Source organism: Nycticebus coucang, chromosome 9 (assembly GCF_027406575.1).
Source record: "Nycticebus coucang isolate mNycCou1 chromosome 9, mNycCou1.pri, whole genome shotgun sequence".
Lineage (NCBI taxonomy): Eukaryota > Metazoa > Chordata > Mammalia > Primates > Lorisidae > Nycticebus > Nycticebus coucang.
In genome coordinates this window covers 4,829,237-4,842,171 of record NC_069788.1, presented here as the reverse complement: position 1 = coordinate 4,842,171, position 12,935 = coordinate 4,829,237, and the positions used below count along the sequence as shown (strand labels likewise).

The window sequence follows — 12,935 nt, the reverse complement described above, 5'->3', positions numbered from 1 at the left end:
GACCTATCTGTTTCTGTGCATGGGGGTTGAGCCATCTGCGTCTGTTCACTGCCCCTTGAAGGCAGCTCTCTGCTGTGAGCCCCCAGCTCTAATAAGCGCCCAGTGCCAGGGGACGGCGCCAGCACCACTCATCAGAGCTGGAGGGTCCGTCTGAGACGGGGCCCCTCACCGTGCCCGTGTTTACATTTTAATTGAGATGAATTTAATTGCAGTGGCCAGCTCTTGCCTTTTAATTGCAAAAAAAAAAATTTTTTTAACTTTATTCTCAAAGGGCCTTTCTTTAAATACTCTAGAAATTTTGTTCTGTAGTATTAGAGTTCTACAAAGTGAGTAAGCTATGATGAATAGCTATAAATACTTATGGAAGGAGAAGATTATATTTCATATTCCAGATTAACTAAAGACCAGGATAAAACTTGTAAACTAAGTTTATTTAAAATCTTTTCCTAATCAAAAAGCTATCACATGTTTGCCAAATTACTTAGTTACCAAAATTCATGTAGATTTTGTCCTAAATAAGGAAATAAAGAAAAGGAAACAAATTTAATTTCTTGATGAAGCACTTACTAGGATAAAGCTAAGATTTTAAATAAAATCTTTTCCCAACCAAAAAGCTATCACATTTTTACCAAATTACTTAGTTACTAAAATTCATGTAACTAAGAATTCAGATTTTATCATAAATAAGGAAATAAATAAAAGGAAACAAATTTAATTTCTTAATGAAGCACTTCAATGATTTTTTTTGGGGGGGGAGCTTATATTAAAGAAAACAATCCTTCAAACTTACAGGTATCATAAGTTGAACATGAAATTTCAAATCAGAATTCAAAATCAGATTCAAATCAGAATTGAAAATCAGCTGTACAGTGCACGTCTGCACTCCGGCAACCTGCAAGGAGTTAACTAGAAGCAAGTTCAACTCATGTCCACCCATCCGCTCATGTGCACATCTTCAGCAAGTATTGTTTCCAAGAAATCAAAGCATATGAACTTGAATTTGCCCTACTGCAACTCGAATGAAAGAGGTCCAAGTATTCCCCAGTGTCTGGCCCCTTCCCCAAGGCATTAACCTGCCAAGCTTTTTATAAGTTTTTAAAATCTTGATTGAAGTTGACACAATTGAGCAAATAACAAAAGCACCAAGTTCAGAATTTGCCTTGTATCCATGCAAGTCTCTGTGGACACTCAAATCTAAAGTCTCTTGCAGTGGGTGAGAGATTAGCCCGGAGAGCTGGGGCCCTCACCAACAAACCCTGCTCCCAGGTGCGATGCTGGTCACCTCACTTACCCTCTCTCAGCTCCCGTTTCTTACTTGTCCCAACCACGTAAAGTTAGTAAAAGAACTAAATGAGACTCTATAAATAATTAAGCTTGAATACTAAATAAGAATATCTGAGTGGTTATTGTTCAGTCTGGTTACTAAGCATGTGGGTTTTTGTTCTCTGCACACATTCATATCGTCTTTCTGTGAGCTGATAGCATATAGGCATCTAGATTTCTTTTTTTCTGTAGGTCTCCATGTTTCTCTGTGTGTCTGAGAGGATGTCTTGATTACGTACAGGATTGACGCGTCTAGGGGTACTCTGTGCCCTCTCAGCCCATGACATATATGTACAGTCCTGTGATCTCTGTGGAGAGGTCCGTGCTGTGAGTCTCAGCCTCTGATTCCTAATTGAGGGACCTGATTGAGTTTATGTAGTTCAGTCTTTTGTAGATCAAAAATGTTAAGTAAATACACTGTGGCCCATCTAAATAAAATGTACTATTTTTAGCCTTTTATATGAATTGTATACATTTAACTTACCTAAATTTATTATTAAATAATACTTTTGGGAATTTCTAATTTTATATTTTTATGCTTATACAAAAGTATAGCAGAAGCAGACCCGAGTCACTAACCACCCTTTTATTAACGGATATACAGTTTTACCAAGTATATTAGAAATTTGTTTGCATTGAGCACATAATATGGACTTTGTGAGAATATGTGGGGAATTAGGTTAATCTTTTCAGCATACTATTTATCTAGTTATGAGAGTTAAAAAGGAGGTATGTGTGTTTTCCACCTAATTTGGAAATATCTCTCCATTCTTGAAAACTCCAATATGAAAATGTGTGTATGCAAATTAATAGACATTCAACCTGAAAAACTGCTTTATAAGAGATATTAACTAAATTTAAATGTAGAAAATAGATATATAAATACAGTGGAGAGGAAAGTGCATTTTGGATTCTGATTTTATTTTAATGGGATACAGACAATAATTTCATTTCCTAAATCATCTACCCATAAATAACAGAGCACTTGCACTCTTTCCTTAGATCAGATACTCCTGCTAGAAACGTATTTGCTGTGCTAACTCGCTCAGTTATTAAACCATGGGACTACAAAGATAACTGTATTAGTGGGGTTCAATTAACACGTTTCTGGCTCCATTTTCCAAATAATAGCATGAAACATTTATTTCTTTGCTTTGTTGGTAAGATTGCTGTCATCTAATGACTGGAATTAAACTGGTGGGAAGTGTAACTTGGTCTGACTTACTCATTCAACAAAACCAAGCTTTAAAGGCTGTGTTGCTATGGCACCTAAGATTAATTTCTTCATAAAATATATTTAATTTCAGTAAAAATATGGCACATCTATTTTGGCATTATGCAAATAAAAATATAGTGGATTTTCCCCTTTTCTTGCCACTTCTACATTTAACAAGTTGTTTTCGCATTCTTTGAACATAATCTGAACATACTCAAAGAAAAATTAAAAAGAAGCAAAATAAAAAAAGTTTTGTCAAAAGATTATAATTTGTAAAATAGCAGATTATTTAGCCGTATTTTCTTTTAATCTAGCTTCTCGAATCTTTCAGAGAGGTGGTGTCAGATGGGGAGGAATCACCCTATGCTAGTAGTTTCAGTTTGTAATTAGTCCTGAAACTTAAAAACAGATTCCGAAGCTTCAGTCCCTCAGATTCTAAAAGAATGTATTTTCTCTGTCAGGAGAGAAAGGTATTGTCAGGTCGCCGTAGCCAGCGTTGATTTTTGCCCTCAGAACACCATTTGGTGGTGGTAGACTCCTACATGAAGAATTTTGTGGAAAAACAAGCAGAAAAGTTGAAATGCTTTGTAGGATCATCAAAAGTTGCTTTTTAGGAGTGTTTTAAATTTCATGGTGCCAAGCAAAAGAAATCCTACCTTACAGAAGGCGGCTCGTTCACGAGATGACCCAGCGCTGCCACTCTTCATCATTAACCTCCACATTCTAAAGAAATTCCCCCTCCAGATGCCGTTGCCGTCCCTGCCTCCTTCTATAGGAAGAACTTGAACTATAAAATATGAGAAGCCTCCGCATCTGTGGAAATTTAAGAGCACTGCCTTTTTTCTCCTTTATTGAATCTAAAGTGTTTTAGCAAAAGGGTTGTAGCCCTGTACATTTTAAAGGTCAAAGCTCGCATATAATGTATCAGAGAAGAATTTAAACTTTGGACTTTTAAAGCCACGGAACATCTTTAGAGGATGACTGAAAAAAAAATAAACTGAATGTGTTGTAGGGAGATTTAATGAAAGAATTATTATTATTTTTTTAGCTATTTTTCCCAGTGCTCTACAGGTGAAAATAGTGAAGAGACTTTGGGTCATAGTTCAAAACTGTTTCCAGGGGAAGGTTTGACAGCAGAATCAAGCCAGGTTTTACCTGGAAAACCAAAGCGGTTATATGAAGTACTAGTTCTTAACTTTTGTGATTGATGATTCACAAATTGTTATTGATAATAATTTTTATAAAAGCTGAAATGAATTAATATTTTAAAATATTTAAGGGTGGGCCCTGAACCAGAATAAACATGGTACACTTTTAAGAAAGTGATTTCAGATAAGATTATAAATTACAAAACTGATGTGTCACTTCCTTTGTTTTACTTATTTCTGATTTTAAAATAGCCAGATTCCCAAAACTATAATTTGAGACAACAATAGCAATTTCTGTTGTGGAACTGTTATAATAATCTCTAAGTTAATACATAAATTATTGATTTATTATTAAATTTTGATCTTAAAATTTATTCCACATCAGTTTCTATGGTTAACAATATCAAGATTCATGGACAACTTTATATTCACATATATTTTCATTCTGACATAACTACTGAAGTTGAACCAGGAATCATTTCTGTGCATATTTTAATACCATTCTTTCTTCTAGGTAGCTGGACTGTATCCAGGGAAACCTATTTAGATCTGAAATAACATTTCTAACTTTAAAAAGTAAGCTTCTGTTTAAAAAATGGAATCTGAATTTAAATAAAAATCCTAAATTAAGATTCAGTTTTATTCTTTAACTAGCTGAAAGAAATCTTAGGAAGAAAAAGTACCAAATTACCAGTAATTTGGATTAAAGGGGAAGAATTTTTTTTTTTTTGTCAGCAGACATTGAATCTATTTCAGTGAAGTTCAGTGATAGGGATCTTAGATTTTAATTTAGAGATTAAAGCAAGATTATGCTTTTATGTCAAAACTTAGCTTGACAATATTTTAGGTATTACACAAATCTGGTTGAAATTATATTATTTATATCCTGTTTTATTTGATTATATTGGCTCAACTATGTCTTAAAAATGAGAAATCTTAGACCAACAAATGTTTATTATATGCGTTTCATGTGTATGGCCTTCCCAAAATAAGCGTAGCTCTGACAGTTGAGGGAGCATCCTGTTAGTTTGGGGGTAGGTGAGGGACTTTGCTTTCTGAAGAATTAATTTCATAGGTCCACATTCTGTGAAAAATTGGTGCATATTAATATATATCTTAAATTCTGTTTTAAAAACATGATAAATATTTAAAGCATTAGCTTAAAGAAAAATAATATTTTACATTAGTAAAGTTGTATTTATTTAACTTGGTAACGAAATTAATTTGGAGTTGTTGGCATGTTGCCTTTGCAGGTTTCTGTGACTCATTTGCTGAGAAAGTGTGATTCAAGACACCAGAATCATTTTTTCTCATCTGCTAAAATTCATGTTTTGACTATGGGCAAGCTTTCATGGAAGATTTAAAACAAATTTAAAACAAATACTCTATGATAATATTTGGAAGCTGGGTGACACCTAGCCTTACATAGCTAGGACTAATACAAGTTTCTGAGTTCACAGACTTTAAAGCTATTAAAAATACATCATTTAGAATACCAGTTTTTTTAGTTATATTTTTAGAGTTTAACTCTCACACTGCTAATGACCTCTATAAACGAATTGCATTTAGAAGCAAAATCTCTGCTGTTTTATTAATTTACTAACTAATAAGGACTAAATGATGTTAGGATTTATATTTAATTAAACGTGTCTTAATATTTTCTCCTAGGAAATCTGTGATAACTCTGTGGTCTGTTTTTTGTTCAGTGCTTATTATATGTGCAGTTTTATTTACTGCTCCCCCCGATATATTCGCATAGATTGACAATAGTGGCCTAATTAATTATATGATATAACCTGAAACGTATTATTTGCAACATCATTTAAAACTTAAATTTTTGAATTATTACTTCAAGATGTGGAGAAATGTTTCTTATTATTCTAAGGAGGAGCATGAAATCCCGATTCACTAGATGAGGCTACAGGCGACGTTTACCTATTTTGACCTGTGACGTATTTCTTATCACAGTGTCCCGCTTTTCTGACTTCCCATTAAATGCTTAGAAAAATCAGTTAATGGTTTTGTCAGCCTCCACCAGCTATAAGAAACATTTACAGAAGACCTATAATTTTTTGTTCTCTTGCTGAACTTTCTTCATAGCTTTCCAACTCAAGATAGTTCATCGTCTTGCACAACAGGCTTGATCCAACTTTCTGTCATAGAAGATCTGAGTAAAAATTATTCCAAAATTGTTCTTAATAAGAAATCCAAGCCTGGAATTGTCATTCATTAAACAACAAAAAGTAAATGATTGTTTTAAAAACATCCCAGATGATATTGGGTGGTCTTTGTTCTTGATGCTGTTTTTCCCAGGATATACCCATCATATCCAGTTATTTATTGGGCTTTTTCACTGGCAGCTTTTCGGATGGTACCTCCACGTGGAAAATAGGCCCTTTTTGTGGAGGTGGGGAGAACACTGCTGATTTCTCTTTCCAGCCTCAGGACCCAACAATGAGGGTCCGGGCTCCTTGCTCCCACCAGGGGGCAGCACCTGCCACCACCTTTCCGTGATGCCGGAGAGCATCGCTCACCTCCTGGTAAATACTTCATGTATTTTTGGAATTTTCTTGCGCTTTTAAGAGTTAGTAAGCACTCATTAAATGGTGCTGTTTAGAGATTGTGTTATAAGGGACGCTGCTTCTCAGGCCAGCCTGTTCTGTGTGCCTGTGTTCAGTCTCCAGGGATGACTGGGTCTGTCATTTCAAATTCCTTTGTGTGCGTTGTAAGGTAGGGATTCCGCTAACCTGGAAAACTTTCAGAGGAAAACGGAAACCTAGCCATTTTTGAGCACCGTGGCATGTCAGGCACAAAAGCAGGCACTTTTCCTATGCTCCCCCACGATCCTAACCGGCCAGACAGCAGCAGTCACAAAACAGCAGGAAAACACGGGAAGGCAGAATTAGTCATTCTTCAGTTTTGGTGCTCAGTAAACAGAGGCTCAAAAAGGTTAAATCACAGCAGAAAAAAGATTTCCTTCAGCTAGAGTGTCTCATTCCATGCTGAATGAATTATACCATGCAACCTTGTCATAAAAACAAGAAGATTTGTCGGGGAAACTGAAGCCATAGCGGGGAATGCTTGAGACACAGGGTTCAGCAATGTAGCTCCAGTGATACCCCCGCCCCGCCCCCGACAGAATTAGGGGTCAATGGGCTCACTTAAATGGGGAAATAGAGTTAAGTGTTTACATATTAAGTCGAGATATTGATGGGTCCTGCGAGAGCCCAAATATTTATGCGTCTTCCATACAGAGTATATAACATTTATCAAAGCATAAAAATAAATGCAATTCTCTTACTGTTTAGAAACCTCTCCATAATATTTTATCTTGAAACTGTAATGGATCCTGTTCTATTAATTTTTACATGCCCTCTCTTACCTTCTAGAAAAGTTAAAGATTCTCTGTCCTTCTCAATTTCAGTACCGTACTTTGTTTTCCAAACACAAACAAACAAAAAAAATGGGTCTTGTTTTGTTACAGATAATAGGCAAGTAACTTATTTTGCCTATGACTTTAATGACCTGGAATTGTTGTTTTACATTGTTGGCTTCCTCTTCTGGTGGTAATATGCATAGCGGTCCAGATGGCTGATATGTAAACAATTCCAGTTATGCTCATTTGGATCATTTGGTAGAGTGAGAAGGGTCCCAGCACCCGGGAGCATCTGCCATTGCTCCGTGAATTACCATCGTGATGAAGTTTGTGCTGTGCATTTCCATGGATAGGGCCTCCACCTTTCTTTCACATGTGGAACAGGTTTTTAAGACCAAACTTAACCCATATGCCTCCCATGGCTATGTTATAAAACCTGGATAACCCTCGCCTGCCTTCCAGTCTGCCATTCTATTTCGTTCCTACTTCATTTTCTCCTGGTTATTGCTATTCTCAATGGCAGGACTTTGAAGTTTGCTGGAGAATGATTAAGCCACGTTTGAATCTTACTCGGCGAGGTCTGCAGCTGTTTGACCTTGGGCCAATTCCTCCATCTCACTTTCCTCACCTGCAAAATGGATATAATATCTATATCATAAATTTATAAAAATTATTAAATGAGATAAAATATAACTCAGTTAGCACCAGGCCTGGCACTCCATAATACTGGCTGCTATTCTTCTTATTAACATATTTCAGAATGAAAATTCTCACTTGTAGTCCTTCTAACTGGATCCTCGGTCAAACTTTAGACCCTAAATAGTTAACAGAAAGTTTCTGTTGGTGCCTGTTGCCCGTGGTCACACGTTAAACCATGGTCTGTTTTGGAACCTGATGGTCACAAGTTCTGTCATTGTTCATGTGGGCTGAGCCAGACACATACCCAGTTCCCAAGAACAAAGACCATAACCACTGACTCCCATCTCTAGCCCGTAGTCTAGATGCTCCTTGTAAACTCTTCAACAGCCCTATGGGATAGGCATTACCTTATTCCCAATCGTGTCTAGCTTTCTGAATCAAAAGTCATCAACCATGATTTTTTAAAACACCAGTGCCCTTAATGCAGCCAGCGGAATGGAAGAATACAGTTAATCTGGATTGTCTTGGAAATTCAAGGGTGTGCGGTTGGTTACCATAGTTACAGTGTCATGTGTTTATAATGAAGAGAGGTACTTTGGGAAGGATTAATTTTGTACATTAAAATAAGCCAGTGGGATTCAAGTATCTGTGTGTGTGTGTACAGCTTCTGCATAAAAAAAACAAGTTGAACAAGGGTGCCCTGTTTCGATGGCTGCTCAGAGAAACACAGACTCACACGGAGGTCGTTGGTGTACGCACCTTTTCAGAAGGAAGTGAGTATGTTGCTGTCTGATGGACCTGAGCACCTTATTCTAATTGCTTTTAAAGAAGTTCTAACCAAAATCCATGGAACAAATAACTTGAGGCTCTTTAATATACCTTGTCTAGCAAAAGAGTTGGAATTTCAATCTGTTTCAGCCCATCAGAGTATATCCTTAATTACTTAATTATACATAATTTGCAGCAATTGTCTCTAAGTTAGGGAAAGCTGACATGCAAAGATTACAAATTTATGTGACATAAAATAGGAACTTTTATTTACATAAGACAATGAGTCTTCCCTGCACTGTTTTCATTATTTCACTGTCATTTGATAACAAACTGATTTCTGCCTCCTAATGAGACGATCCGTGTAACATAGAAAGTGGGGCCTTTCCCCTCCTCCCTGCTTCCCACGCTCCAGGGTGACCGGGGTTCACGTTCAAGTGTGCCCGGCAGCAGATGCTTCTCTGCTCGTGCGAACATATAGATGTGTTCCTGGAAAGAGTGATGCTCACATTCCTGAGGAGTTAGCAGTGTTGCTATTTGGAAAAAAAAAATTTTTAGTTTGATGATGTTAGTCGCTATGCTAAGAAGGAGTGATTTTAACAAACATGGACAGGTCCTTTTGTGGAAGGCCAGCTTTCTAAATCACTATTTAGGAAAAATAGTATTTTGTAACAGGTGTAAAATCTGAGGCATTTAGTGAAATATTTTGCCCTCAATTCTTTATTTGCAGAGAGTTTAGTATTTCGGGAAAGATGGAAAAACAGCCTGTGTCAGCTAAAGTAATAAAACTGAGTTAATCCCAAATTGACAGTTTAAAGCCCTGTAAAATTACTCGCTGTAATCAAGAAACAATCTACCAATCTGTCCTCTCTTTTCATCTTATTAATAGTGGAATCTCTTAGGTGACTCTTTAAACCATATGTATTAAAAGTTCTACAGTTGTTCGTGGAGATTTCTTGTGGCTAGGAAATACCAGCACTTACTTGTGTGTGACGCTGTAAGTTGTGGTGTTGAGGCCAAGTGCAGATGATCAGTGGGCTCTCTCAGAGCTAATTGTCCTGGCTGCGTTTCCTGCCTGCCCTGATGCACTTTGTCCCAGAGAAATGTACCCGCTGTGATTGGGCATGAGCTGTTAGGAATCTTTCATGTTAAAATTTCTGCTCAAATGAAAATTTAAAAATAGTATGATAAGTAGAAAAATGTGGGCCTCCTCAAACCCTTTGTGAAGCAAAGCAGTGTAGAAATATTTGAATAAAAACCAAAGGTTTTATTTCAGGTGATAGGTGTGACAGGTAAAAATTAATATTTTCCTTAGACGAGTTTAATTACGTATCTCTCTTTTTAGATTTTTTTCAACTATTTAAAATTTTTACTTTCAAATGTGAATTTTTATTTGAATAATATGTTTTCCTGTAGATAATTTTCTCCAGTGCACCACTGGGGTTGAGATTTTACATGTGTGAACCAGATCTCTGGCCTCATGGTGTTCGGAGTCCCTTGGGGAGACAGATAATTGGGCCACCTCCATGGACTGTGCCAAGTTTGGGCTCCGGGAGTGCAGGCAGAAGCCTGTCTCTCGTCTGTTGTATGGGGTGGGCAGGTGCTGTCAAGGAAGGCCGACCAGCAGAGGGGATTCTGAAGGTGATGCCTGAGAGGGGCATGCGCAGCCGTCAGGGGAAGAGCAGTAGGTTGGGGCAAGGACCAAAGGCATCCGCAAAGCCTGGCTGCCAGGGACAGGAAGGCACAGCAGGGCAGCTGACAGGAGCCACTCCGGCCCGAGTCTAGCGGAATGGTAGCCACTTAATATGAAAGTAATCCACGCTTGTTGTATAAAATTTGAAAAATTGAAGCCTCAGAGGTGACTGCTGTGAACGTTCCGCTGCCTTGTTATCGTGCCTGACATTTGCACTCGTGGAATAGCATGTTTGGTGTGATTCCCATCTGGCTGGACAGAAGGTGAGTGTGCAGGTGCAGAATCACATGCGCAGGACAGCACAGCGTGATGACGTCGGGGGGACCATGTTCACGCTCTCTTTGTTGCCTGTTTTTCACATCGCAATATACTGAAATGTTTTTACTGTCCTTGGGTACAATTGTATTTCGAGTGAGTTGTATTTTAAGTCGTGGCATTTCATTCCTGTGAATAAAACAAATTCTTGAAGCCAGCCATCTCGATTCTTCTCTGCAGGAAGAATGCTTCTTGAACCTAGAGGCTCCTATATCAAGAGTATGTGGATATGACACACCATTTCCTCACATTTTTGAGCCATTCTACATCCCCGACAAGTGGAAGTGCTATGATGCCCTTCGAAAAATGATCAACTATTGACCACATAGGTAGGTACCACCTGCACTGCGCGAGGGCTCGCGTGTGCCCTGGATGTGGGCACGCTGTTCAGGGAATAGCAGCCGTCCTCAGCATGTTATATTCCGGGAAGAGGCAACATTCAGAACAAAACATATACGTCAGGAAAATAATTCAACTTTATAGTTGTATATTCACATTTAGTAGAAACGTATCAAGTGTGCACATTATGTAATTTCTAGAAAGCAGATACATACAGTGAATAATCACTTGGTGAAGGAAATGCCTACTGTGGTTTAGATTGAAATTATAGCACCGTTGTCCCAACCTCTGCCTCCATTCCTGTGTATTTTTTCAACTGTTTGAGCTATTTATGAATAGGAGTAATTTCTGTTACTTAAAAGTGGCCCTTAAAAAAAAAAAGCACCGTTCATTTGGGCTCCCACTATTTATATGGTAATTCATACATTCTGAAATTTGCCTTTATATTACCTGAAAAATAGATTTGTTGAGCAGAAAATCTCTTTATTATGTATGAGGGAAATTTTTACTTGGGAAAAAAAAAATCAAAAACCCTCAAAACCCAGCACCATCACTATTTCCAGACCTTTTCTGGCCAGTGCATGTTTTTAAAATAGTGGATAATAAATGCCATTTACTCATTGTGATTTCTAAGTCACGCTTATCTGTCCCTTCAGCAGTGTTATTCTAACAAAAATGAATACATGAAAAATTGAGTTACTTTTCCAGAGATTTAAAACAGAAGTACCTATCCCACACACATTTTGAAATGTTTCAAAATGAGTAGATGGGATTAAATCCTTTACATTTTAACTTCCAGGTTGTCAACAATGATAATACATTCTGAAGAACCATGATTTTTCAAAGGAAAAAGAATAAGTTCTGTATTATAAGCACAGCCTATAGGTTTTAAAGAGTGGTGATGTTGTAATTCTTGAATACTGTGTATGAGTAGTAAAACTAGCTCACTTAAACCCAGAGAAGAGGGAACTTTTTATTTGTGCAAATGGAGAAAATAATGCTCCCTTTGGCCTCTGTGCTATCACTGACCCCACGGTTTTTATAGTTCTGTTCTCACGTTGTTGTAAGTGCTGACACCCTCTCATACATGTGGGTGTAGATGCCTTACTTCTGACGTCTTCTGAGTGTTTGTGAAAGCAATTGGCCTCTGAAATAAATTGCTCTTAGAACTCTTTAATAAAAACACTTCCTTACTTTTTTTTTTTGTGCATGTGGTTCTCTTCTGTGATAGTCTATCACAATAGAAAAATCAAGGTTTTAATAATAATGATGGCCATAAGCCTATTTGCTATTTTTAAAGTAATAGTATTTAGATGCTGGTTTTAAATTTGTATTTCAATTTATATATAAATACCCAAATATGTATTATCTATTTTTTTTAAACCTAAGAAAAATATTTCAAACTCTGCTGAAAATACAATAAAGGAATAGTCATTTTATGCTAACAGTTAAATGTAGTGTTAAAAAAAAGTAACCATGCATGCAATTGAGAATGTCTATAATTTCTTTTACAGATAAGCTGGAAGATTGTGGCTAGATACGAAAATATTTTTCTGAAATTTTTTTACGTATCCTCAGATTTATCTCTTCTTGAAAATAGTTTTTAATGAAATGAACAATGATGGATATTGGCTGAAAAGTTATGAATTAATTATTGTATTGTAACACACATGAATTGGTGATTTTCATTGAGTGTTTTAGATTAACTTTTTAAAACATTCCCCATGGTAGTCTCCTAAAGTCTGTTTGATTTTACATCTGTAAATACTGGATTTGGGGTAATATCAATAAAGCAAAATCAGATTATCTTCAGGTTATGTATGTCTTTTTTTTTTCATTAGTAAAAATAATTTTTGTTACAGAGTAATAGATTGTTTTTTTTTTTTTTTGTAGAGACAGAGTCTCACTTTATGGCCCTCAGTAGAGTGCCGTGGCGTCACACAGCTCACAGCAGCCTCCAACTACTGGGCTTAAGCGATTCTCTTGCCTCAGCCTCCCGAGTAGCTGGGACTACAGGCGCCCGCCACAACGCCCAGCTATTTTTTGGTTGCAGTTCAGCCGGGGCTGGGTTTGAACCCGCCACCCTCCGTATATGGGGCCGGCGCCTTACTGACTGAG

The 12,935-nt window shown here is 37.2% G+C and overlaps 1 protein-coding gene across 2 annotated transcripts in view; it reads left to right on the top strand.

Annotated features, from left to right (window-relative positions):
* The window catches only part of BCKDHB (branched chain keto acid dehydrogenase E1 subunit beta), a 212,014-nt gene extending 199,389 nt beyond the window's left edge, over positions 1 to 12,625 (top strand). For both annotated transcript variants that reach the window (XM_053602731.1, XM_053602732.1), the window contains 2 exons: positions 10,659 to 10,807; positions 12,332 to 12,625. In XM_053602731.1, the coding sequence (XP_053458706.1) occupies positions 10,659 to 10,799 (141 nt within the window). In that variant the 3' untranslated portion in view covers positions 10,800 to 10,807; positions 12,332 to 12,625. The remainder of the gene's footprint in view (positions 1 to 10,658; positions 10,808 to 12,331) is intronic.
* The last annotated feature ends 310 nt before the right edge of the window (positions 12,626 to 12,935 follow it).